At 34.9% G+C, this 26070-nt stretch overlaps 1 protein-coding gene across 5 annotated transcripts in view; it reads right to left on the minus strand.

The window, feature by feature from the left end:
- The window catches only part of SBF2 (SET binding factor 2), a 305339-nt gene that overhangs the window by 103007 nt on the left and 176262 nt on the right, over positions 1-26070 (minus strand). For all 5 annotated transcript variants that reach the window (XM_030483971.1, XM_030483973.1, XM_030483974.1 and 2 more), the window contains exons 11-17: positions 9652-9784; positions 7938-8046; positions 7203-7316; positions 6307-6384; positions 3855-3968; positions 3208-3336; positions 2363-2461 (exon numbers count right to left, since the gene is read on the minus strand). In XM_030483971.1, coding sequence (XP_030339831.1) covers positions 2363-2461; positions 3208-3336; positions 3855-3968; positions 6307-6384; positions 7203-7316; positions 7938-8046; positions 9652-9784 — 776 coding nt within the window. The remainder of the gene's footprint in view (positions 1-2362; positions 2462-3207; positions 3337-3854; positions 3969-6306; positions 6385-7202; positions 7317-7937; positions 8047-9651; positions 9785-26070) is intronic.

The raw sequence follows: 26070 nt of genomic DNA on the forward strand, positions 1-26070 counted from the left end.
AACTTGAGAAATAGCAGTCAAAACAAACTGGCTACTTAGCCATACAAATTCTCTGCAGAGGAAAGTTTAATGCAACAAGCCAAAAATCTAGCTAGGAGTAGCTAGGAGGATGAGAGCAGCAGATGCCAAGAGAAGCAAGGCAGAGAAAGGGAACGCAATCTCAGCAGGGGGTAACAGATGACATAGATGACATATAGCAGGAAAAGCCAGAAAGGGAGTGTAACTATTCTACATTCCATTTCATGGAGAAGAGAGATCCAGAGGAAATATAAAGAAAGAGTTACTTTAATCTTGGACATCACAAATGTAATATCAGCTGTATATGCTATGAGGAATGTAGGTCTAATGTCTTCAACTACTAAAGCAGTATATGCCAAAAACTTGTCTGGAGTTTCCACTTGTACCAGCTAGACTAAAACAAACATTATCTCTCCCTAACAAACCTTGTCTCCATTATGTATCTAGACTGCCACAGCTACAATATGATGACTATTAAAATTGTGGCACAAGATGTCAAAATATGTCATGCAATGAGTTTAAAATCAGGCAGCTCTATGCCTAACTTACAGAAGCAATGTTACTCCTCACAGTGCTTTATTCAAAAGATAGGTGTACGCATAACTACCAAAAATCTGACTTGTAAATGCACTAAGCCATTTACTTAGTGGTAGTGAAGTAGGAAGTCCATCATAATGACATAAATAAATCTCATTGTAAGAAAAGACTTAAATGAATTAGTTTTGACACTGACTTTAAGAAATAATAGAAATACAAAGTTGCACATATGCACATTTACTTATGCTTTACAGGCCCTTTCATTCTAAGTAGAAAATAGAAGATGATTCCGTCAATATTCATCATTAAGAGAATGCTCTAGAATGAGGAGATATACCATCAAATAAATAATATTTTCTTACAAATGAAATCTCATGGATTAAATGAACCTATGTAACAAAAATTCTGATGCCTGATGTTTCTCTTCATTTTCCACAAGATACATACTCTAACTCTGAAGTGTCAGTGTAAGGATAACAGTGTTAAGATGCTCCAGTAAGTATGCCATACCACATACAGACAAGAGACAACATTTCATACACACTGTTACATCTGAAATGGTTTTAGTCCACAGTGATGTATTTGCTTTCTCTGCTAATGACTGCTGTCAACAAAGTAGATTAAGATGTGTATCAATTATTTTCTTAAAAAAAAAAAAAAAAGTATAAGTCATGTGGCAATTTCAGAGGAAAAGAGAGATGGTGCATGTGAAGACAAACATACAAGTTCTGCAACTAAGGACAATATTAAAGCCAGACTAACCTCATTTAACACACCTTACTATTTACACATTTAATTTACTTGAAATACATAGATGTATTTTTCCATCCAAAATCTACTGTCAAAAAAGATTGTCGAATGCACTGGTTGTTAATTTTTTTCTTTCCTATGGAAAAGACACTAATTTTACCCCAAACAAAAATTACAGTGACAGTGAAAAAATCCTTAAAGGCATTCATGGGGGGTGAGGGGAAGACAGACACACACAACCCAAAAGAAACCCCAAAACACCCCAGGACATAACAGTACTTGGTAATTCTTGTTGGGTATTAATAGAAATGTAGATATAAATCATAGTTTTGGGGAAGAGGGATACAGAATAGAAAGGGTGATAAAGATGTTAACCGACTATGTAGTAGATACTGCTCTATGGAGTCTGAAAAACTGCAGGAAGTATGTGTGTGTGGGGGAGATTAGCTGATGCCAAAAAAAAAAAAAAAAAAAAAAGAGAACAACAAAGAAAACCCACAAAATCATCTAATGAATGGAAAGAGAAGCACCATGTAACGTAAAGGAGCATGCAGGAAGGCAAGAATGAAACTGGAAATGGTATTCCAGGAAACCTAGAGTTCAAGAAACAGGATGTAAGAAAGAGTGCTTGCTGAGCACACAAACTGTGGGGACTGGGCTGCACAGCAAAAAAGGTCTGGAAAATACATATTATACCAAACTAGATGTACAGTTTTCATGTGGAAAACTGTTTAGAGGCATGGACAGGCTGCAGCAGAGAATATAACAGTTGATATACATTATGTGAACGTTGACTTAAAAAAGAAAAGTAGCAGTACCTATACACAAATCAATATCAGCATTAATAAATCAATATCGCTATATTGAACTTCCACCACATGCATATCGCATGTACAAAACTGATGACATTTCAAGTTCCAAACTCTTCTGTCATAATGCAGACAATGACTAACACAAGCAGTCACTTTCATTTTCATATACTGGATTAATCTCAGAAGTAAGAAGTTTCAATGTTACTGTCTCAACTTCAGAAGTGCAGCAGATAGAGTAAACTTACATTTTTGAAGAGATGTTCTGCAAGTTCTCTAACATGCTTTATTATTTTTGGTGGATTACCCTCCTCAGCTTTAATTCTTTCAACTTCAAAGGCTACCAACTTAAAAAAAAAAAAAAGTTGACAATTCAACTAAAAATAATTTCTTTTGTATTTAAATTATGAAATGTTAATCTTAAATTGAAATTGAGCAAAGAAAACTGAACACTGGAAAATGTGCAATGTCACACTGCTCTGGAACATGAGTTATTTTCACTTTCATATAGAGCTTCTGTTACCAGACTTTATAGTCCTACCAAACACAGAAATTCCTACATACCTAAGGCATTCCTTTAACATTTCTAATACCACAATCCATATTTCTCATATATACTACTACTAAGCAGAATTAATACCAAACTCTATTTGTATTCTACATTCAAATAAAAGCCAGAACAGTAAAAATATGGCATTACTTAAAAAAAAAAAGTTTGCCCCAGTTTATATTCTTGGGTATGTTTTTAATTTAATATTTCTCAATTACTTTTTTCAATGTTTCTAAGAATATAATTAAATTACTCAAAATAATTCTGTACTAGCACATGTGACGCATTATGAAGTTCCAAACCCGACAATAGGAACAGCCTTACCATGATTTATACATCTGTTTAACTTCATACATGTAAGCATGGCATAATTTTATGGAACTAAGCTGGAAATGTATACTTAGTAGAAATGAGCACTGAAAAGATTAATATAAACTTTATATAATAAACAATGAGGATACAGAAGCATTTCAATAGTTTTTTACATGCTGAAATATCATAGGTACATTTTAATTTACTTGAGAATATAGGAATAGTTTTCACCTCATCAAAAAGATCGCAGGCTCTGAAAGGAGGACCCCTTTCTGACACAAAACCAGCAAATGCCATTCCATTGAGCACTTTGGTTAGAAAGTCATTCTCAATTAAGCCTCGTTTGCCCAAGAAGGCTGCCTGCAATAAAGATAGAAAATAAATGCATGTCTTTTATCAGTATCAAAACTACAGTCAATTAGTTATGTACTGGCAGTTAAATATTTTTGCCAGCTTTTACTAATACGTGGTACTTTGTAATGAAATCTTTTATATTAGCTTATATCTTTTTACACCTAAATTCAGGAGTGAACAGGAAGTTCGATGCACACATTTTATATATCTCACAGATAACAAAATAGAAAACTAGTACTTCCAAGTATAGTATTCTAATTCAGTACATATGTTTTCAAAATTCCATAATGATTCCTCATGTTTATTTGTATTCGATTTTAATATTAATGCTGTTCCACATTTCATCACTGTCCTTCCAATTAGTCCTGCTAAAATGCACTGATATAGTGCTATGTCAGAATGCTATGCTTACCACATGCAGATTATTTAATTTTATTTTTTTTAAACTTTAACACTTGTTCAAAAGGCAAGCTCGTGGGAGTAACATGACACTACCTAAATATACATAATTACTTTTCTTTTACCTTATGGAAATGAATTACTGGTTCAGCATGGATTCTGATCAGCTGAAGACATGACCGGTATCCTTGGAAAAGTTGTGCAAATAGCCTAAGAAAGATTGCTCGCACTTCTTTGTCCTGTAAGCAGTAATTGAATATGCTATCAAAACATTTTTGCATTTTAAAGTTTTCCACACATTGATATAAAGCCATCTGAGAAGTGCCTACAAATTCATCAAACAATGTAGCAGTGTAGCATAGGCAGATACTTGTACACATATGAAGTTCTCTAATGTGAGGCTACAGTTTCAATGACCTGTCCTCAGACAGCAATGACAGATTTAGCACATATTCAACTCTTTACTCCTGCTGATCTTCTCTATGCCTGCACAACAGCCTCTGGGCGATGCAAGTGCAGCTTATGGGGTGGTCATGTGGTGAACCACATGAAAGAACTGCCATAGGAGAAAACTGCTGCTAAATAAAGGAAAGAGCGTACTTTAGCCTGGATTTACCCCTTAAAATAAGTATGGCTCTGCAGCACTACACAAGCAGTGCCACTGGTGTGGGCAGGGGTGCAAGCAACCTTAGGAGCCTAAGCTGGCATTGCTGCTGCTGGGGGAACCAAGCTAAAAGCACTGCAGGCATCACTACAGCCATTCGCTGTGGCTCTGCCAGTTGAGGAGACTGCTCTAAAGTTTGCTCGGCTGCTTGTCTAGGACTCTTCGAACTCATGTCTTCACTTGCCAACCTCCTGCTGCCAAAATAAGGTAGGGTTCTGGATCTTTAAAGATGTGGTAGATCTTTAATGCCCTGGTTTATTTTGATTTAAATGAGTAAGAAGGTGCTTACACAGACATTGACAAATTAATGGAAATGATGTGAACAGCTGGGGGCAGACTTGGGGCAGGGACATCTCCAGCTGGCCCAGATGCAAAGACTGTGATCAAATCCTGCGTCACTCATGTTACTTTATGTTAGCTCAAGTACCTTCACAGATTACAGCCATGTTTAAAACCTGAGGTCCTAAAAATTGTTTTATGGTGTCTTAAAGAACCTTTTAAACAAACTCCAACTTTAAAAGTTACACACAGCAAAGAATATTAGATGAAATAATCAGGTAAACAGCTGATTAGCTATTCAAGTAAATACGACCTAAGTTAAAGCTTGCAATGACATTTTAAAGAAACAAACTTAGGTATATGTAAGATTCTATGGAGCTGTCCTATTGGCATATTTTACTAGATGTCTCTATATTCTTCACTGGAACATGATAACTTTTATTGTATTTGTAACTTAATTTTGGAGGGACTCACTACTGAGATTCTCATTTTCTTTGTGTCCAAGATTTTAACAGGCACATTTGTACCCCAACTTTTTTGACTACTTGAAAACATGGTTGTTTCTTTCAGATATAACAAAATTCTTATTTCGATACAAAATTATATTTATTTATAACCTCACTATTCAAAGTGTGATCTTAGCTGAATCCTGCCGTTAGTTAAGTGGATGACATTCCCTGTCTTCACTAATGAAAAAAAAAAATCTTAATGCAAGAAGTAAGTACAACAAATATATTGTGCAACTGAAGAGTTTTATGTTTTCAAATACACCTACACAAAAAAACCAACATGTGTTCTTCAACTGAATTAGCTTTTGGATTTTAGTCTGGACTACTGACTCAAGTTCAGTTCTATACACTCCTACAAGCTAAAACCAGCAACTTTACCAAGTTGTTAAGTTATCATGGATTCATAACTACTATTACTCTAAATTAATTAGATCTTATTAGAAAACTTTCTACAGACTTTTTTTAGTATAGACAATTACATGTAGTTTCATTCAGGTTGGGGTTCATTAAAGCCATTTAACCATGTGTGGTTAAAAAACATATAACACCTTTCCCAATATGTCCAAGCATACAACGTATAATAATTATCATTATTATTGTAAACCCAGTGAATTATCATTATTATTGTAAAACCAGTGAATTATGTTTTGCTGACACAGCTACCACTCCTATCTTTACTCAAATTCAGTCTAAAAATCTAAATCTTGAATGACATTTTTGATGTTTCTGAACAGTTTGGGTGTGTCTGTAAGAGAAGTTGATTTTAATATTTATAGAAATGGATAAAAAGACCTCTTTGTCTACTCCTGTAAAATTCTGCAGCTATACTGGCCTATGAAACAGAGGAAGAACAGACTTAACTTAATCTTAAAAACTCAACTTTCTTATTTAAAGAAAATAAGGTACTTCCATATTAATACAAGTATGTTTATAAAAACTTCCATCCTATTACAATGCTATTAGAGGGCAGAATGCAAAGTCCAATGGCATTTCTTTGCTTCACCAATAATACTATAAAGAATATGTATATGGAAAATAAAACACAAAGTAGAAATTCTTAAAAAGAAGTTAGTCTAAAATTTCAACAGTTTTCTCCTTAAGTCAGACATAACACAGAAATCTTACCAGCATTTTTGAGTGTGATAAAGCTGTTCGTGGGGGAGGGAATGCATAATCTGCTGCTTCCAAATCAGGATGCAAAACCTAGAGAAATTTTTAAACAAAATTTTTTTCCCTCATTTTGCTGAGGAAAGGATAATTTTTTTCTTATTTCTCGGATTAATACTCACTGATAGTAAGGATCTCAAATAATAGACTGAGTTCAATTATGAAGACTGTATGGAAATAAAAGTAGGATTCATTTCTCAGCTACAGGTTTCTATAAGTGAGCTCATTATGAAAAATTTGTATTACATTCAATGAAGCTAGTCATATTTGAGGATTTTAGAGCTGACTGATCTGAAACATATTAACAGGCAGAAAATTATTCTCTTTAAGATAAGAAGATTTGTTCATAAGCCTCCAAATAAGGTAGTTTCTAATTTATGACAATGATAGTAAAAACACAAACTACATTTTTGGTATTCTCTTACATAGAATCAATCATATCATACCCCTATTGATATAGGGGTAACATACAAATAAACTTTTAGTGTTGATGCATTTGTTAAACTTCAAGAAAATGTACAGTTGAAAAGAATTTATAAAAACAGAAAAGCAGCTAAACTGAATGGTAACAATGCTGCTCAAATACCGATGTTGAACTCTTATTAAAAAGTCACTATTAGGAAGGAAAAATCACTACCTACCTCTTGAATAGTGAAAAAACATTATTGTTTTATTTTAGTGATTAACTTTAACTTTAGATAGTAAATTCTTCTAAAACTAGGAATGTTGCCATGAATCATAGTTTTAAATCTCATTTCCAATGTGTTTGAAAGTGATTTACTACTGAAAATCATTTATATATTTTTTTTAAAAAAGGTGAGAGAGTGGAAAATGGGGTTTGTATCAAAACATACTAGAGAAAGCGCCATTTGAGTCTGATGTAGCAGTGGCTCTGGCAGCTGAGAAAGATGAATACATTCAGGAATTTTAATTGTGCCTCCATCCAGGTCTGCTATGATTACGTCTAACTGTAAGGAAGAAACACATCAGCAGTGCATACTGTGAGCACAGTTTAAAGACACAACAGTTCAAATTTCATGTTCTGTACATAAGTTTAAATAAATAAACCAGTACTAACTTTAATGTATAGAATGTTTTTGATAAAGGAAATACTCCAAATACTTTATATTACTCAATCTGGCCATGAAAAAAGAACAGAAACCAAAGCAAGTTAAATTGGGACAAACTTTCAAAACTGACTTCTGTTTCTGGATGTTCCAGGTCTGTGTTCAGTGATTTGAGATATATAAAAGGTTGTTTGCGAAAGGACATGGTGAGGACAACTGTATGTAAAATTACAGGTTTCTAAACACCTCTGTAGCCTGGTTCAGTTTCTCCAAGCACATGACAAAGCTGTAAATGGAACCATTCCTTCCCATCCTGCACTAGAATAATTTCCCTCTCTATTTTATAGTCTCAATATATTTAAAAAAGAATTTATGCTTTTCCATTTTTCTCCTCCTAACTATCTTGCCTTGCTTTCTATAATAATATTTTAAACATATATGAATTGTCCATATAAATATCTCTTCAACTAAACATGACCAATAACATTCTGACTATACACATTGCTGGGTAAACATACTTACAAGCTCATGAATGTCATTGCGAAAGACAGAATGTACGCCAATTATGAAAGGTGTTGGTGAGCTGAGAACTTCCAATAGCTGTGCAGGAAGAATTGGAATATAGGGATAACTGTGAAAAGAATAAACAAAATAAAATAAAAGCTTCTGACTATCTTTTCACATAGGGCACCCTTTTTTCTTGAGAAAAAAAAATCCTCCTGTTATGTATTAAATTTACTATAAATGCCTGTATTTTCAGGCATTTATAAAATGGCATTTTTAAAAATAATTTTTAAGGCATTTAAAAAATGAAAATATTAAATACTTCTTTATAAAGTGACATGCTATTAAAAGAACGTGTCATGTAAACTCCAGAAATCATTGTATTATAGATTCTACAATTTATTGTAAACAAATGTATTTTGCAAAATAAGAGAAGCCTATTTATATTTGTAACATTTATGTTACATGGACATTATATTTGTCCACAACTTATAGGTAACTAGGGACACTGAAGTTATGGATAATAACTTCATTTTAAAAACATGGCTTGGATTTGGCCAGACACCTACAATTCAGCCTTTTGTAAAATATCATTAATAAGAAATCTTTAAATGAAATCTTTTGCTTGAAAAAGCAAAACTAAACATTATGTATAGAACACTGTATTTCAGATATTGTTTACTTGATTTAACAACTTAAAAACAATTAGTGTTTTCATCAGAGCAACATGAAAATCAGGATCTAAATTTATTTACACATTTCAATGCCTAATTTAGTTATTAAAAAATTACAATCATGACTATTTTAGCATTAAGAAACATATTCCAGAACTCACTTTCCATTTTTTCCCTTCTTATTCTATCTTAAAAATTAAGCCCAACTCTGAAATATTTTAAATAAAAGCATGCTATTAAAATACAAGCATCTTTTGAAACGGAGAAGTCAGAATTAAATGTCTTCTAAAAAAACCCAAATAGCTTGACATTCAGTATTCCATTTCAGAATGGTGGATTCAGATGTAGCTTTTTAGAGCCAATTTGTTATTTTTAAGTCATTCTCTGGTGAATATTTGTCAGTGACTTAAAACTGTGACACAAGGTAGTGTAGCTATTATCTTAAAACCACAGAATCTTTTGGTTTGTAAGGAGCCTCAGGAGATCATTTAGTCCAACCTACAACTCACAGCAGGGTCAAGACTGAATCCAGATCACATTATCCTGGGCTTTGCCCAGCTGGGTCCCGAAAACCTACAGGGATGGAAGTTCCCTAGGCTCTGTTCCACTGCTTAGTTATCCTCTTAATCAAACACGTTTTCCCTGTGTACAGTCAGAAGCCTCCCTCTCCCCTGTTACAATTTATGACTCCAGTCTCTTGTTTTGCTGCCACACACCTCCTCTTATCGCAGGCTATTATTAGATCTCCTCAATATCTTTTCCATGCATTTACTCATGAATCACCACTGTCAGGTTTCACCATCCAACTGACGTTTTGACTAGGGTTTCTATTGTATTTGTAGGTAGGATATTTCTCCTTTAATTATTTCCACTGTCATGATCCAATCAGATTTTTATTAATGATGTGTACAGACTAGGACTTGTATATATGATTATGAAAACCTCTGCTTATTTGAACAAACATAGCATAGCTCCTTCTGTTAAGGATAATGTAATATAAGTTATAAAATGGGTTATAAAATTAGTCAAAGAGTTCAAAGAATCAAAACAGCACTCACCTGTATTTGAGGGGAAACATCAAAGACTCCAGAGCCCTACAGGCATCACTGAGCCTCTGAAAACTTGCTGAGTGAAAGAGAACCTTATTTTCTGTAAGCACAGCACAGAATAAGCTGAGTACATTCTGGATTCCTTAAAAAAAGAAAAGAAGAAAAAGAAATGTAACAATATATCAAAAGAAGAATCAAAATCACATTCATTACATTTTCTGGAGAAATTTTCAAAAAGCATATGATAAATGCATAAATTGCCAAACCCTAAGTTTTTCTACTTTTTATTTAACTCATGCAGCTTCTTTTCTATTTTTCAGGTTGCTAAAATACTGCCTGAATATAGTTCTACATTTCAAATATATTATATCATATCTCCCTTCCAGTACCACTTTCAAGGATTTCCTCTTCTCAGCATAAATCCCAGCAATGCTTAACAATGACTTCAAACAGCATTATGTGTATCTTCTGCATAGCCTTCTGTGCATCTAGAATTCCATTCTGGTCACTGATCCAGGCTTGACTTCTAAACCTTTATGTATCTCAATGGGGAGGTAAAAAAACCAAAAAACCAAAACAACAAAAAAAACACACTGCCAAGCTCAAAAGAAAATGACAATGACTTCCTAGGGAATATATTCATACTTTATCCATGGATAGCACTCTAGGAGTCGCAAGGTTAAAAAAGGGCAGTGAAAGCACACATGCCATTAGAAAAATATGTTAAAGAAGAGCTGACTGTTTAAATAAGCCCCACGAGATTTAGGGTAGCACTAATGAATCAGATGATGGGGTTTTTTTCTGAGACAGTATAATTTACCTAAGAGACAAAGCCATGTGCTTGCAGGGAAAACCAAAAATACATTTCCTTTAAAACAAAGTCCCATCCTGAGAAGCAGACATGTCTGAGATGTGAGATATGCTGAAATTTATGAAATTTCCTGAAATATGCTGGAATGTATGATGTTTCCCTGAGGACACAGCTTGTGTTATCAGTAAGACAGCCTGTATTACCTTTATAAAGCTACTGCTTACCTTACAATAATCTTCCCAATAAGAAGTGTGACTAAGGAGAGCCACTGTATTCACATGATATTTAACACCTTGTTTTGCTTAAGTAATTTTTATTACATGAATTAACAGATCTTTTTTTTACTATGATGTTGCATGAAGATTTGTTTCACTGGAGTGGAGCTTGGTTCATCAATATAAAGGGACAAGGACTCAGAGAGAGTTGTTGAGGAAAAGACTTAATTCTAAGGATGAATGAGTCAATAGCGTAACAGTTTGTGCTTCCAAACTCCATTTGCCGAGATTTCAAAGGACGGGCTCATGAAATCAACATCAGAGACTTGAGAGGACTCATGGACAGAAGGCTTTGTTGTAACGCTGAGTTACTGTTGCAAATATTTGCTATTGTTTTTAGAGGCATAATTAAAATTGTGCTAGTACAAAACAAACTGTAAGGATAGTGTTAAAAAAATCAAACTAGTTTCCTCATGTGAATGAAACAGCATCTCTCAGTGAATAGTTAGAAGCTAACTTGAAATAGCAACCTTTCTTCTGTGTATGTATGAGGATATGTATACAACTGAATAGAAAGTTATAAACTGCTGCATCTTAGGAAAAAAAAAAAGTCCCTGTAAGAGTTTAAAAACCTGAACTGCCCTTTTTATGCAAAACTGCCCAACAACAGGATTGTCATCTGAACTTAAATACAATAAGCCTGGAGTTCACAAGTTCCATCTTCCTCTCAAGGTTTTATTGGAGGACAAAGGGACCATACTCAAAAGCCAACACTTACTGGAATAAAAAGAAGGGAAGGAAAAATAAGAAATAAACAAAAGCTTTTTTTTTTTTTTATTTATTTAAACTATTAAGCAGTGACAACAAAGTTTGTGAGGCTTTCACTAGGGAAACTAGTTTTGTTTTGCTGCATATTACTGGCTATAGATAAAGCTTCTGTTTGTACTTCTCAAAGGCATTTCTCATTGTAACTTTATCAGCACCAAGATAATTTGATATTTAAGATGACTATTTTTAGCATGTATAAACTGGATGCATATAGAATATTCACTGCAAACGTTTTTATTACATTCTGCTAGTTAGTTTCTCAGATCTTCACTACATTTTAACTGGCCATGAAAGATTAATTTGAAATGTTTGCTGTGATATGAATGCACTTGATGTAGCCACAGCTTTGCTGACTTAGACAAAAGCATTGCTTTATTTGTATAACTCAGGGAAGACACCAAATGGAGAGATTTTAAACACATCTCTCATAAATCAGCAGATCTTGTCAGGAATAGCAGGAAAAAAACAGTAAGGGCACTGGGAAATATCCAACCTTCTCTGTGAGTTTGAACAAGGACAAATGAAACACATCACCAAGGCAAGGAGACAGGCTGGTAGGGGCAAGGAAAGCTCACTGGCCAACTGCTCACACACCGAAAGGGATAGGCAGCATTGTCTCTCCACTCTGGCAACCGCTGTCACATGTCCAAGTTAAGCCAGTCCTTGGGAAAAGTAGTTAAAAGCAGTTGTGAACAGTGCACGTTACTGCCGTGCAATCTATCACTGGCCAAAATCTCCACACGAGGAAACACCTCAGCAGAGACAAGTACAGGACACAGACTGGCACACCCTGTCTGCACAACTGAGCTAGGTCCAAATACCAAAAGAAACCTGCATGAGAAACATGACATAGTTACCTAACGTAACCAATAGAACTTTACAGATGTTCTTAACTTCAAGCTGTACCTGGAATTTTCAATGGATTGAATCTCTTATCTAAGAGTTATTTCTAGATTCTCTCTACCATTCTGCATCCTAAATGCCTAAAAAGCAGAAAGTCACCTTACCGAAACTAGATATGTTTCAGCAGAAACAGAAAAAGAGACTAGGAACTTCCAAGAAATAACAATAAAAATCCAAACCACCCCACCCCACCTCCCCCAAGGTATCTTTCACAAAAGTCAGTTTAAAGTGAGAACTTCACTGGCCCTTACCCTTTCCTGAATGAAAGCTTCATAGCCTAAGGAAAATTAATTTATGCCTAATGAGACGTTCTGAAGTTTTGGAGGTTTTGTCTGGGGGCTTGTTTTGCACAATAAAAGTGCTCTTCTGTTAAGAAGCTAATCACCAATATTGACCAACTTCTTGAAAATAGGCTACCCAGTTTGGAAACACACTTGGACAGTGAACCCCAGGCTAACCACTTCTGCTGACTGAAAAACTATTACAGCCCACAGTTTCTTGGTACCAGGTGTTCTTCTCTCTTTTTTTTCTATTTTTCTTTTTTTTTTAAACACTCTGTATACGATACAGAAGAACATAAAATAAACAAAATCAAGTGTACAATATGAACATCTAATCTGGAATTTTCTGATTTTCATGATGATTGTAACTCGATACAAAATTATTGTTCCACAAATACTTTGCAATATATGTTTTCAGGAATATCAGCAATATAATGACTGAATCAAACAAATTATAAATAGTAACACTTTTGATTACTTTCTGTTTTTAAACCATTTAAACTGTTGATTAAACTATCTGACCAATCCACCAAGGTGTTGTTTCCAGCATTGCATGTTATTTATTGAAAACAAACAGTTCCGAGTAACAGCCTGAGCCCAGTTTCCTTATGCTACAAGACAATTGTGTCAGTCTATAACCTTGAACCATGTACTGGTCTTGAGACTCCACACTACATCCGATGCTAATTTGTCAGGGCATAAATAGACAACACGAAAAACAATAAACAAGTTGATTTTTACAGATTACTCTTTTGCAGTCCACAGACAGACATCCTGTAAAATATTATACATATGCTGGAAAATTTTGAATGAAGGCTTCCTGACCTTCACTGTTTTCAAGTATTTAAAGAATCTGTAATTTGTACTAAATTATCTGACATCCTACAGCAACAAATGTATCATTCTGCCTGCTTCCTGTTGTTCCAGAATTTAAGTATTTATTTAAGCGTGATTAAAAAAAAACCCAAACACAAAGTGTACTTGACAAATTATTGGCTGTCTTCTATATTGCAAGAAACCAAAATATTATCACTAACTTCTTCAGACTTCTGTAAAGGGTTATAAACATGAATCTGGAAACTCAACTAGTTGAATACATTATTATGACAATATGCCATTCTTGAATTACTGGACACAAGAAAAAGCTTAATAGAGAAAATAATCCATAACTTAGCCAGACTAATCCAGGAAATGGGTCAACAAAGACTGAAAAGCCTTTCTGAAAGGCCACTGGAGAGTGCACAGTATAAGTTCTGTGCCAGGCAGTGTCAATCTCTAAAGATAACTGGGGGAAAAAAGTTGAGAAAAACAAAACTCTTCTCATTTTTATTTTTAGATGTAGCTGCATAGCACTGCTAATGAACAAAATACAAGCTTAATTAATAAATAAGGGCAACAATTGTTCTCAATACTCATACAGGTAATCCTTGCCAAATTGCATTCATTTCTCAATCCAAAAATTACACAGTATCTCAAATCAACTACACGCAGTTAAAACCAACCCCCCATATTGCTATGTTACTTAGTTCAGGATCAATTCACATTTAGAAAAGTATGCAATATGTTATTAGAGTAGGACTACGCTGCACACTACATGATTAAATCATAGCCAAACTTGCTCATAAAGTGAGCAAGTAAAGGGGAGCAATCTAGCTGCGCCAGCAGAGACTTTTGTGAGTTAGTTTATCCTCCTATCTGGCTGTGTAACAGAGAAATGAGTCAGAACCATACGCCAGGAGATTAACTTATTAGGTCTTTGTCAGACTAAGAAGGAAGACAAGCAGTCTCTGAAGCACAGAGACTTCCATTAACACTCCCTCAAAGAATCAAGCAGTTCATGAATAACATGTTCATACTAATTTCTGAGCTCATAGTAGAAAATATGGATATGACACCACGTACTGAAATCAAAACATGTTTTTTAAAGATAAACTTTTGATTTTGGAACTGAAGGCAATTCAGTATCTGAACCATGAATGCTGCATGTTCTTTGAAAGAAGCAGGGCAGAATGAAGGCTTCTCTACAAACCAGCTTTTGGGGAGGGTAGGAAGAGGTAAGAAACAGGAGGACCGTAATGATTCTGGTATAAATGCCATAAAAGCCAACTGATCATTAAACAGCATATCAAAGAGTGTAAATATATATAAAAAGATCTCTTGATGGATAAGTATTCCTACCACTACCACTCCCCCAAAGTTTAACACTATCAATAGTGCTCTGTCAACATGGAGTCAAGCAGATGGTTGTTATCCAAACTCAAAATTACACAGGCACAAAGAAACAGGGATTAAGCACAGAATATGATCTACTTAGGAAGACACACAGTGATGCCTATCACTTGCATGTTGGTATCACGTCATTATTACCAATTTAATTAAATCCCTCTGCAGACCTACTTAAAGGAGCAGCAAAAGCTGCATTACCAACTGGACATTGGCAACTTATTGTATGTCTGGCTCATGCAGGCAGGCTTCATATGTGCTACTAAAAATAGATTTAGTTACTTTGTATTACGTGTTAGGTTTGGGGTTTTTTTTTAGTATTATTTTTTTCACTGAACACACAGGAAAACCAAATTCCTGTAAAGAATAAATGCCAAGACAATGTCAGTAGGTTTGCATATAAAATTAAATTCAGAGCTGTTAAGGGGAAAGATAATTTTCATGCAAATCAAACATGAGATTAATTGTTTTCCTCCTACAGGGAGGGTGGCAAGCAATACTCCTCAATATGAACTGTTAACTACCAAATTAAAAGAGAAGTTTTTGTTCTCTTACAACAGGCGTTAACATTTGTATAATAGTCTGTTCAGCTGAAATATGATTTATTTTCACATCTTAATTTCTGCTTAGTTATTTACTTATCTAGTGAACTACATAAAATAGGAAGCTATTTGGTTTGGATGTTTATTCCACAAATATCTAGTATTCTGGCCCTGAAAAAGTCATAAGTAGAGGTAAACGGTAATCCTTTACAAAACTACTATCAGGATACAGAATTTCTTTACAACCCTCCCAGGCCCACGCTAACCAAAACTCAATGAAAGAATTTTGTAAAAGAATTTTGAGCGGACTGAGATAGCAGATACATACTAACGAATTGAAATGCTGCCCGATTTCCCTAAGTAGAGGTGGGAGAATGCAACTGAAATGTTCCCACATTTCTAGAAATTTTTGTAGATTACTTTCCTTCTTTAGAAATGCCCTTTTAAGAAACACGAATTTATTGTTTGTATCAAATATTTTGTGAAACCTTCTCTCCTACATACCTCAAAATATATGTTGGAAAAAGCAACAAATGCTATAAAAATTATTTATAGTGGATGAATTAGCCAAAATTATTTTCCTTTATTCTAATAGCAAGTCTAAAATCGAAATTTGATGTGAATTTACCAGCCCTCCAAATTAATGCCTACATAGCAAACTGTCTGAAAGTAAAGGAGGATTTCTGCTCAGTCACCAACATTATATTTTAAAAGAAAGAGCATTAAAACTTTTTCAAACAATACGATTTGTTTTTAAAATTTCGTATTAGGAATCAGGAGAACTATTACAACAGAGAAATATTAACTTTTCTGACCACAGATTCAAAGCTGTGGCAGGATGAATAGAAAGCAAAGTTATGACCATAACTTTCTAGAGACTATTGGAAATTATTCTGCATATAAGCTAATTAGCGAAGTATGTAATCTAATAGGGAAGTGTCATATCAAAATGAAATTATTATATTTATGCACTCATTGTCAATCTTGACAATTCAAGAACTGTCTTTGGAATAAAGCCTGAAAAACTTTTACACTTTAATAAGAGCCTTTTTATGGGACTCAGCCATGTTAGCTAGGTAGCATAGAAACCTGCTATGGTGATGTACACGCAACATATATCAGCATATCACAGAACCTGATCTTGACAGTTTAATCTTTATTTACTCACAGGCATAAGATGCAAGCCAGAATTTCTGAAAATACAGGTATATGCTAAAGGTATGAATTCAGTACATTTTACTTTCATCAACACAGAAGCATATGAAAATACTTAATTACTTTTTACCTTGGTGATGGATATTTTTTTCATCTTTGCAGCAATGTATAAAACTGCAATTCTCAAGTGATCTGAATCAAACTATAATGACTAATTTCAGACAAATACATGGCTTATTTATTTATATAAAAATTTAAAAGCAAGTATTTCACTCATAGCTAAAAATAAAGCTAACAGGCAAAATAGAGAATTAAACCCACAATATTATGATTAGCTGCAATATGAAAATGAACAGTATAACATATGGGAAAGACTCCCATGTGCAATAGATTGTAAAATATTCTTAGTAGAAATACTCCAAATTAAATCCTGATGGAGTAAACGGATACTCGTAGTTTGAACTGGATTCATTTAAAGCAGAAAAATGTCCTTTAACAAAACAATGCAGAGTGAGAGTAATACCATTATGATCCTTCAAAAGAAAATATCTAAGAATGAGAAGAGTATTGTCATTCTTGAACAGTACACAGGAAAAATGGCCAAGGATACACAAGAAACTGCAAACATACTGTTTCCTGTCTAAGGACTACAAAGTCTTTCTCAAGGGACATAACTACTGAAGCACTACATTAATGGAATCAAATAAATGCAAAGACAACAGGATCAAAGATGTGGCTGATTAGGATGTTCAGTCAGAGCTATCTTAAGCCACCATTGGTTCATATTGATGAAGCATAAAACCACAAATATTCAATAAAGGAAACTGTGAAACACCATTACCATGAATAATTTAAGTTGCTTTATTTTCTAAAAAGATCTTATTTGGATTCTTTGCAAAATGTTTAGCAATCTTTAAAAATTCTTTCTTTGTGAAATTATCTGAGCTTTTCCTGACCTCCTGAGGCAGTGATACCTTAGCCCACACTGCAACTAAATAGCAATACTTTAAACATGATTAAAAAAAAAAACCAAACCCCACAAATATATGGAATGCAATTCCTATAGAACTGTTTTTCCTTTCTTCTCAGCACAAGTATTAAAACTGAAGTTTTGAAATTTAAAGATTTGCAAGGTCTTACGATTTAACTGCTATCAAGTTTGCTTTGGAATAATGAGAAAAGTTATTTCTGCATTCATGCCAGCAAAAGTAGAAAGAAAAGTAATCTGTTCCGAGTAGGAACTGTTTCAGTATTTTCTACAAGCAGAGGTAAGCTTCTTTTGCCTTTTTGAAATTTATTTGTCTTTTATTACATATTTGCTTTTTGGAGTTTACATTTTGCTCTTCTCCAGAAAACAAGATTTTTTTTCCACTTTTCTGAGAGATGTTTTCTGAAGTCCTAGTATAAATAGAAAACTTGTTTTTTCTCAAGTATGTCAAAAGAAATTTTCCCTTAAGAGTTTAAAAAATTCATCTAATTGTTATAGAGCAAACAGTTATATATAATTTTAATATTTTTCATCTTACTTGAAAAGCTTCCTTTTACAAAACAGCTCATTAACTACAGCACTTTACCAAATAAACAGCTTTCTTTCACAGTAGTATTTACTTATGTCAGATAAATTTTCTGAGGCTTCTAATTTTCTTAAAATCAACTACTGCATATTTTGTTTCACTAACAGAAGCATTAGTAATACAAGTTTGGACTGGGCAAAAAGTAAGCGAGCATCCTATTTCATGTGCTCCGTTGTTCTGCAAAACAGCAAACACTGCAAGAAATATTGGTCATTGCCTCCCAACACATTTCAGAATCCTGCCTACTGACAGCTGGTTTCAGAGCTCCAGCATTACATTGGTAGGTGACAGAGCTCTTAGAGTATCCACACATGCCAAACAAATGCAAAACCACCGAGCAGCAGGCACTGAAGGAATAGTTTGATGTCACCTGACTGTAAACAGCTCTAATGGCTGTCATTGAAAGGGATGGTCTTATCCCACCCACATGATGCTGCTGCTTTCTTCACACCTGCATTAAAGTTTAAGGAGTCCAAGGTGAGCTAGTTTAAGCTGGAAGAGTGATGGATCTGGCTTCATGACAGCACTTGACTACTAGACCAACTTAACCACAGCATCAAACCATAATATGAGACTGTTGACAGAAAACAGATGTGACTTTTCCTTCTTCCACCCTTCAAATATTTTCTGTTAACTTGGTGAGATAAAATACCCAGCACGGGTGAGCCAAGCACCACTTCAGCACAGGAGATGGGGCAGGACTATGCAACTGGAAATAGATATCCACAAATGGGGTCAGCTGTCTAGCACTTTATGCTGCTAGGGAAATGAAGCCACAGTGACTGTCCACAAAGTGCAGCTACTTGGGAGTGCAGAAGAGTCCCTGTACAAAATTCACTATCACAATATCCCTTTATTTCCAACAGCATCTAAAAGAATACTTTCTTTTTGTTCCACTGTTGCAGCAGTAAGGACCCATTACCAGCAAATGCCACATCAAATCCCTTAGTAATCTACTTGTTCTTTGACAGACTACACAAATCTACTTGGAAAGCTTGAATGGCAAATTCTCTTTTGCTGGGTTATAGAGCTAATCGCAGCTCACTGGCCACTGGGATTTAAATTGAAAACTACAACATAAGCCAGCACCATCCACTCATGCAACATGTGGTGCCAGGTTCCACAGCTTGGAGAGCATATAATTCATTAAGATCAAAGAATTATTAGAAGTTTCTTGATTATATACTTCAATAAAACTGTTTTCCTTTAATTTAATCATACATGAATTCCAACAAAGGATGTATATATATTCCCATTACACGATATATGACATCTCATGGAAAGAAAACAAATTGAATGAGTTGGGTAGGAAGTTTGTAAACAACAGAGATTTAAAAAAAAAAACAACTGGTTCGTATCACTGAAGTCTCTTAACGAACACGAGGTGTGTGTGGAAAGTGCACCACATCCACACTTTGTGCATCTCCCACTTTTAGGCATTACTATACTGAAAATGCTGCATTTGGTCCCTTCATATGCTGTGCAGATTAAATCTCTCACTGCTTAGCTGCCCTTACATTATTTCTGAACACAATGAAGTATTAAAATACAAAAAAATCTTGCTCTATGTTGAAGACACTAGGATTTTCTTAGTCAACAAGTTGAAGCCAGCTCACATGCTGACTGTGCAGTGACCCTTTCATAATGTTTCCCAGCCATACGAATACACATACATATTTATCAGGAATGTCTTTTCCCATTTATACAGTAATTTGATATAGTAATCTGTTGGCGTAAGTACACTACATGAGAGGCTGCACACTGTACCTCCCCCAAGCCAGAATGAAAATAATGAGAAACTATTATATTACAGAAAACATTCCTCAACGTGTCAACAAATGTAGTAAAAAGCAAAAAAAAAATCTGGATATTTTAATATATCTTGGATATGGAAATATGGGACTGAAGGATCTATAAACACTGAAAGAGTCCAGTCTTTTGCCATCATGAGTATATCAGACAATCCCAAATTGAACAAGCTTTCTCTTAAATGTAGTGATGCTGGTTGTCATTACTATTCACAACAGAAGATGTTTCAGAACTTTTTCTCCAGGGTTAGAAATAGTCTTTTAACTTCCAATCTTAAGTGATTCATGACATTTTTATATAAGTTTGTTCTTGATGCTCACTGTTTCTGTAGCTTAAGCAGATGTACCCACACACTCCTCTCTCTCTACATCATCAATGTAAAAAGCAGTAAATGATCACCAAATAGTCTATGATATGGAGCAAAATAAAAGGATAAAACACAGCAGAAACCCCTAACATTCTTCAAAAAGCCAATATGAGCAAGGATACGACCAAGAGATTTTACATTATTTTGGGATTTATGTCATCTAAAGGAGGCTACACTTTTTAAGCAGTAGAACTACTTTTACCTTCCTTCAGAATAAAAACATAAAGCATAGCATGTCCTACAAGTATTGTGAGTTTAAAAATCAGATACCACAAAAGTTAACTAATTTCAGGAATACCATAATTCACTTTTTCCCTTTTGACTGGATAGGTATTTTCTAATAATCATGGTAAAATTCATTATATTTTAATGCTATGATATAATCTTATGCAATTTATATGAAAGTTATATGAAAATGACAACACTATTTACAAAGTCATTGGTTTCTTTTGAGTATAAAATGTCAAGTATTACCTAAAAATTCATAATCACAAAACTAGTAAGTTCTGGCTCTATTTCCTATTTTTGTTCCTATTGGTTCCATATAAGATCCATCTGCTTTAGGAAGTATTTAAGGTATGTCAAGTGAGAGTGCAGATCTATAAAATAATAACTCTCACTATAAAAAGTAAAGTCAAAGAGACTTCAATAGGTAGCCACAGATACCCCTGTTCAGCTAAACATTAGGCTCAAGAAGAAAAATCGCTGTAGACTCAGAGGTCTTTTGAGAGAGCTGAACAAGAACTGACCAAGCCATATATCAAAGCGCGCTGTTAAAGATTAAGCTATGTGATAAGCCATTACGTTTACAGACATCAAGGTAAGAACTTCTCACATATTTTTACTCACAGCCTGAAGAAATACTCAAACTCCCAAACATTAATATGTATCGATTGTTCCACAATTCATGTTTAGATGACCAACCTGATCTATCCCTAAAGTAGGCCTACTTAGAGTACAGGGTTGGACCTTTTGACTTTCAGGGGTCTGTTCCAACTTAAATTATTTACAGTTCTATACAAGCTCCTCCATCATGGCAAGAGCCAAGGAATTCAGGCATCTAATCCCTTTGTGAAGGAGCAACTGCCCAATCATTCAAGACAACCAGCTTTGCTTTCCCTAAGCGCAAACTTCTGCAGATAACCTTGCACCGACCATGACTGCCGAGTCTTACTTCCATAACTTCACACGCTATAGCTAGCTGTGTACTGGGCTACCAGAGGAAATTTCTGGGTTTATCATTCTTAAAAAGAAAAAAGGTAAAATTTATTTGAAGTTGTTAGTAATAACATAAGCAGGAGTAATTAGCAGCTAAACACATATTATGATCTGTTACTTACCTTGTGCTTTTTTATGAATAATTATCCTGGAGTTTAGCAGACCACATACGCCTATTTTACAGGAAAAACAAACTAGAAGCAAGTGTCATTCCTGTAATATGCCACTAGCCAACATGCATCCTTTGACTTACAGTCAAGCCAGCATTGACTATAGTTCAACATTGTATGTTGTACTCTACTGTCTTCTGAAACTGAAGAATTAAGTAGTTCCATTCACAGTACTGGAAGTGGAATTCTTTTAATACAATTGGGGTCTTTCTCAAACAACCCTGTGTAGTCCAGAATGCAGTTCCTCTACTTGACCTACACATTCTAAAAAGCTAAAAGAACCAGCAACTGTGAAAGTTAAAGACTATCTGTGAAGCAGCAACAAGACGATTTATGCTAGCTCAGCAAGAAAGTCAAATTCCAGGGTCACTGAGAACAGAGATTGGAACCAATATCCACAAGCATAAGGCTGCACAATTGGGTTGTGCTTCTGGAAAAAGAAAAGTATCTCCATCCTGCTTGCTACTGACTATCAGAAATGCAAAATGGTGTTCAGATGTCCAGTCCATAGGTGAGGATCTGGGTCAGAGAGGTATGTTGCCAGGCAAAAGCACCTTTGCAACATGTCTCAGGCAAGGACCAAGGGCATGGCCTGAGTTTCAGTACAGCATCCAAGCAAAGAGGTCAACAGGCCCCTCATTCTCGTATCTTTCCCCCAGCTTTTTTCCTCAACAGTGAGAACCAAGGTTGCACAGCTGTGCTACATCAATGCTGACCTTGAGCACAGGCAGCCCAACTCTGCAAGGAGAGGTTCATCTGGCTGATGATGAGCTCAGTGCCCTGACGTTAGCTTTCAAAGGAAACACTTGCAAGAACCAAGGACAGAGCCTGCTAAACTATCAGCCTAAATAGAGATTTCAAGTCTTCCGAGAGCAAAACATAAGCTGAATGTTACTGGCACAACAACAGAACCATTTAAAAAAAATGTGGGTTTTAATGAGTTTACCAAACTTGCAAAGTGCAAGTCGGTCAGTTTAAAATCCCTCTGCATGTAAAATATCTACTTCCAAATAGAGATGGAACAGCATACCTTCATTTAAAAATAATTAAAATAATGCTGTTGTAACTAAGATCTTCTCTCCAAACAAATTTTTGAACACACAACATGATAAAATATGGCTGAATATGGCAGCACTGAGTAACCATACTGCCAATAGAACGGAGAAGGCAAATAGGGTTGGAGTTTGGAGAAATGAAAAGAGTTTACACCAGAAACACAGGAATGTATTGTTAATAAAGTGAGAGAGAAGTGAAATACAACCAAAAGCTCCTTTGGGAGAGCCTACTGTGTTTTGAAGCTTTTATAGATACCTACCATCTTACTAACAGACAATGAGAAATAGAAGAGTACTGAAAGTCTTAGAGCTACCAGAGATCATTTTTAAAAGTAACTTTACGATTACTGTTTTTCAAGCTAATCCTTGTTGATGAAGTAATTTTTATGTGTAGTGATCCAGCTACAGGCCTGGCTTTTGTCATGTTATTCCCATATATATACAAATATTTTCCTCTTAATTTAAAAAAAAAAAAAAAAAAAAGATTTAACAATTTAACATGTCAAGCACTGCTATTCCTTATTATTAAGCTGGAAACCTTTGGGGATGTTTTTCCCAACTGTAGTTTAACATCTAAGTAAAAATAAGGTCTATTTCCAGATATGCTGTAAACTTGGTAATACAGGGAGGGTCATCCACTGACACAGTATCATCCTGCCAAGCGAAAAAGCATGATGAGACTACTGTTGCACAATATTTCTCAAAATAAGTGTTGAAATTACTTTTGTATCTATTCATAGTGGTGAATTTTCTCTTTCTGCCCATCTTCCTCAAAGAAAGAGCTATTTTTAAACAGGTGATTTATACAGTTCATAAATATTTTTCTAGCTACTCTTCAATTTCCTATTAATAATTTAAACAGGATTGAGTGACTTGTACCAGCAGAGAAATAACTGAACATGTAGTTACTTGACAAACAGCCTAGTAAATAGTTGTGTCCTAAACACAAACATTTGATGAGATAACAGCTGTCATTAAAGTAACTGTCAAACACCACACTGGACAACAGAAGTAGAACGCTTTTGCCCAGGTTGGTAGAGATAAATATTCAGTAAGCTGCTGTTCAAATGAAACGAGAGAAATAGAGCTAGGATGAATATCATTACAAAAAGCACAAGAAGCCTCTGACAAGCTGAACTATGATCTCCAGAGTAAAGGATTAGGCCTTGGCTGAGAAAAATAAACTTTTTCAAAGGGATGAGCTAATAGGTTCTACCACATTCTTCCAGACTCACTGCCTCTAATCTTTTCATAAGACTACATGAAAAATGAGAATAAATGAGAATTTATTTAAAACAGTCTGTTAATATGTCCAGGTCCTCTTTTTATATTCAACAACCATTGTAAACAGACATATGCAGCTGTATTAATGTCTTTTTTTTTTAGAAATCCAAACAGAAATTTAGCAGCATTAACAAACCTTGGCCTTAAGAAGACAATAACAGTCCACCACCTACATGTGAAAGGAACTATGTGGTATTCTGTAAAGCATGTATACTATGAAAATACAAACACTTTTTGTGTCCTTAAAGGCGATTCTACCATTGTGCTATCGTCGCAGATAGTTAGACAACACAAGAACTTTGAAAGGGATATCAGCTGGGAACTGAGGCACAATCGCAAAAATAAGGGCGGGAAATAAAATAAAAAAGCAGTAGTCAGAAACAGGAGATGAGAAAAGTCAGTCCTTCTTGCAAAGGGTTCAAGTAGCTGCTTTAGAAGAATAAATAAATAAAAAGTTCCTGCCAACTTATTTGCCTATTCCTTAATTTCAGACCTGTTCCCAAGCAACTACTACTGTCCTCATCACACCAAAGAATAGGATACAGACATGAAGACCTCCACAAGACCATTAGACAAGCTCTTCCTGATAGTTTTGAAAGAGAGGAAATTATGCCACGGCAGAAAAGAAGGGGTATTGACACAACTCTCTTTTTTCTACAAACTTGTATCATCTCTTCTGGGAAACAAGATGTAAGCCTATAGCTTCTCTTTCTGAAAATTTGCAAATTTTATAATCACATACTTTCTTCAGTTTCTCTCTTCTTCAGGCCAGATGAAGTGTCACTGACCAGAACTGTGAACAATAAGAAAGTTTTCCTTCTGTATTTCCCTTTGTCTCCCCCTCCTTCTGCTGATTTTCATACCTTTCTCTGAACCATAACTGGAAAGGGCACCTGGTAAGCATGGGTTTGCTGACTCTTGTACTTCTTGTAAGCCACCAAAACCCAAAAAAGACTGCATCTCCAAACATCTACCAGAACTAAGGGGAAGAAGAAAAAGCAGAAGAGCAGCAAACCCACAGAAATCAGACTGTTTACAGCAAGAAGGCTAATGGAGAATAGAAAAAGAAAGATGAGATGGTCAACAAAGAGTAAACCAGTGGTATAGGTACTGGAAAGTGTATATGAGCTAATAAGGAATTACACAATTTCAAAATACAAAGGTAAAGGATCATTGATTGCTAGCACAACAATATAGGAGTTCTGGTTACACTCCAAATTCTTCAGTACTCTGCTATCCTACCTTCAGGAAATTACATGACATCCATTTGTATATATTTACCCATTAATAACATATGATTAATAATATTTACTTAAATCCTATGTGTGCGAAAGCAATTTTAAGTTCTCATATGGAAGTTTTATAATTCAGTTTTATACACAATGAATGGAATTTAAAAAACCTCGCTCTACAAACATGCTCTTACTAAGAATCCAAGAGGAAAAGATAGTCCTTAGTTTTTGATTCCATGTTTACATTCCCATTCCATCTTTATAGAGATTCCCTCTCAAGGTCTGATGCATACAATGACTTCAGATTATTTGCCTTCATTGTCTTTCTCAGACTGATCCCATGACAAAGTACTACAATCTCAATTTGCCATACAAAAGCCAAGACATGGTGGCTAACCTAACCAAGCACTAGCTAAAAGCTTTGCGTTCTTTGACAGTTTCACAACTGTGAATTTATAACAACCTTCACTACAATCGCCAAAATCAACTGCCTCAATTTAGGTATCACATACCATACTTGCAGAACAAACACACCATATCACATGATACATGTGGTGTATCATACCACACATATGGTACTTTACATCATATTTTATATCTTCAGAAAAAGGGAAAAGTTGTTGGGCCTATCCATGTTTAAAACATTACCTGCAACCCGATCAGAGTAATCTTAATGAATCTTGACATAATAAGCCAAGTAAAACCTCAGGGACTGTGGTGAGGATAAGCAACATCTACACCACATTAGCCATGCTTTTTAA

Source organism: Strigops habroptila, chromosome 4 (assembly GCF_004027225.2).
Source record: "Strigops habroptila isolate Jane chromosome 4, bStrHab1.2.pri, whole genome shotgun sequence".
NCBI lineage: Eukaryota > Metazoa > Chordata > Aves > Psittaciformes > Psittacidae > Strigops > Strigops habroptila.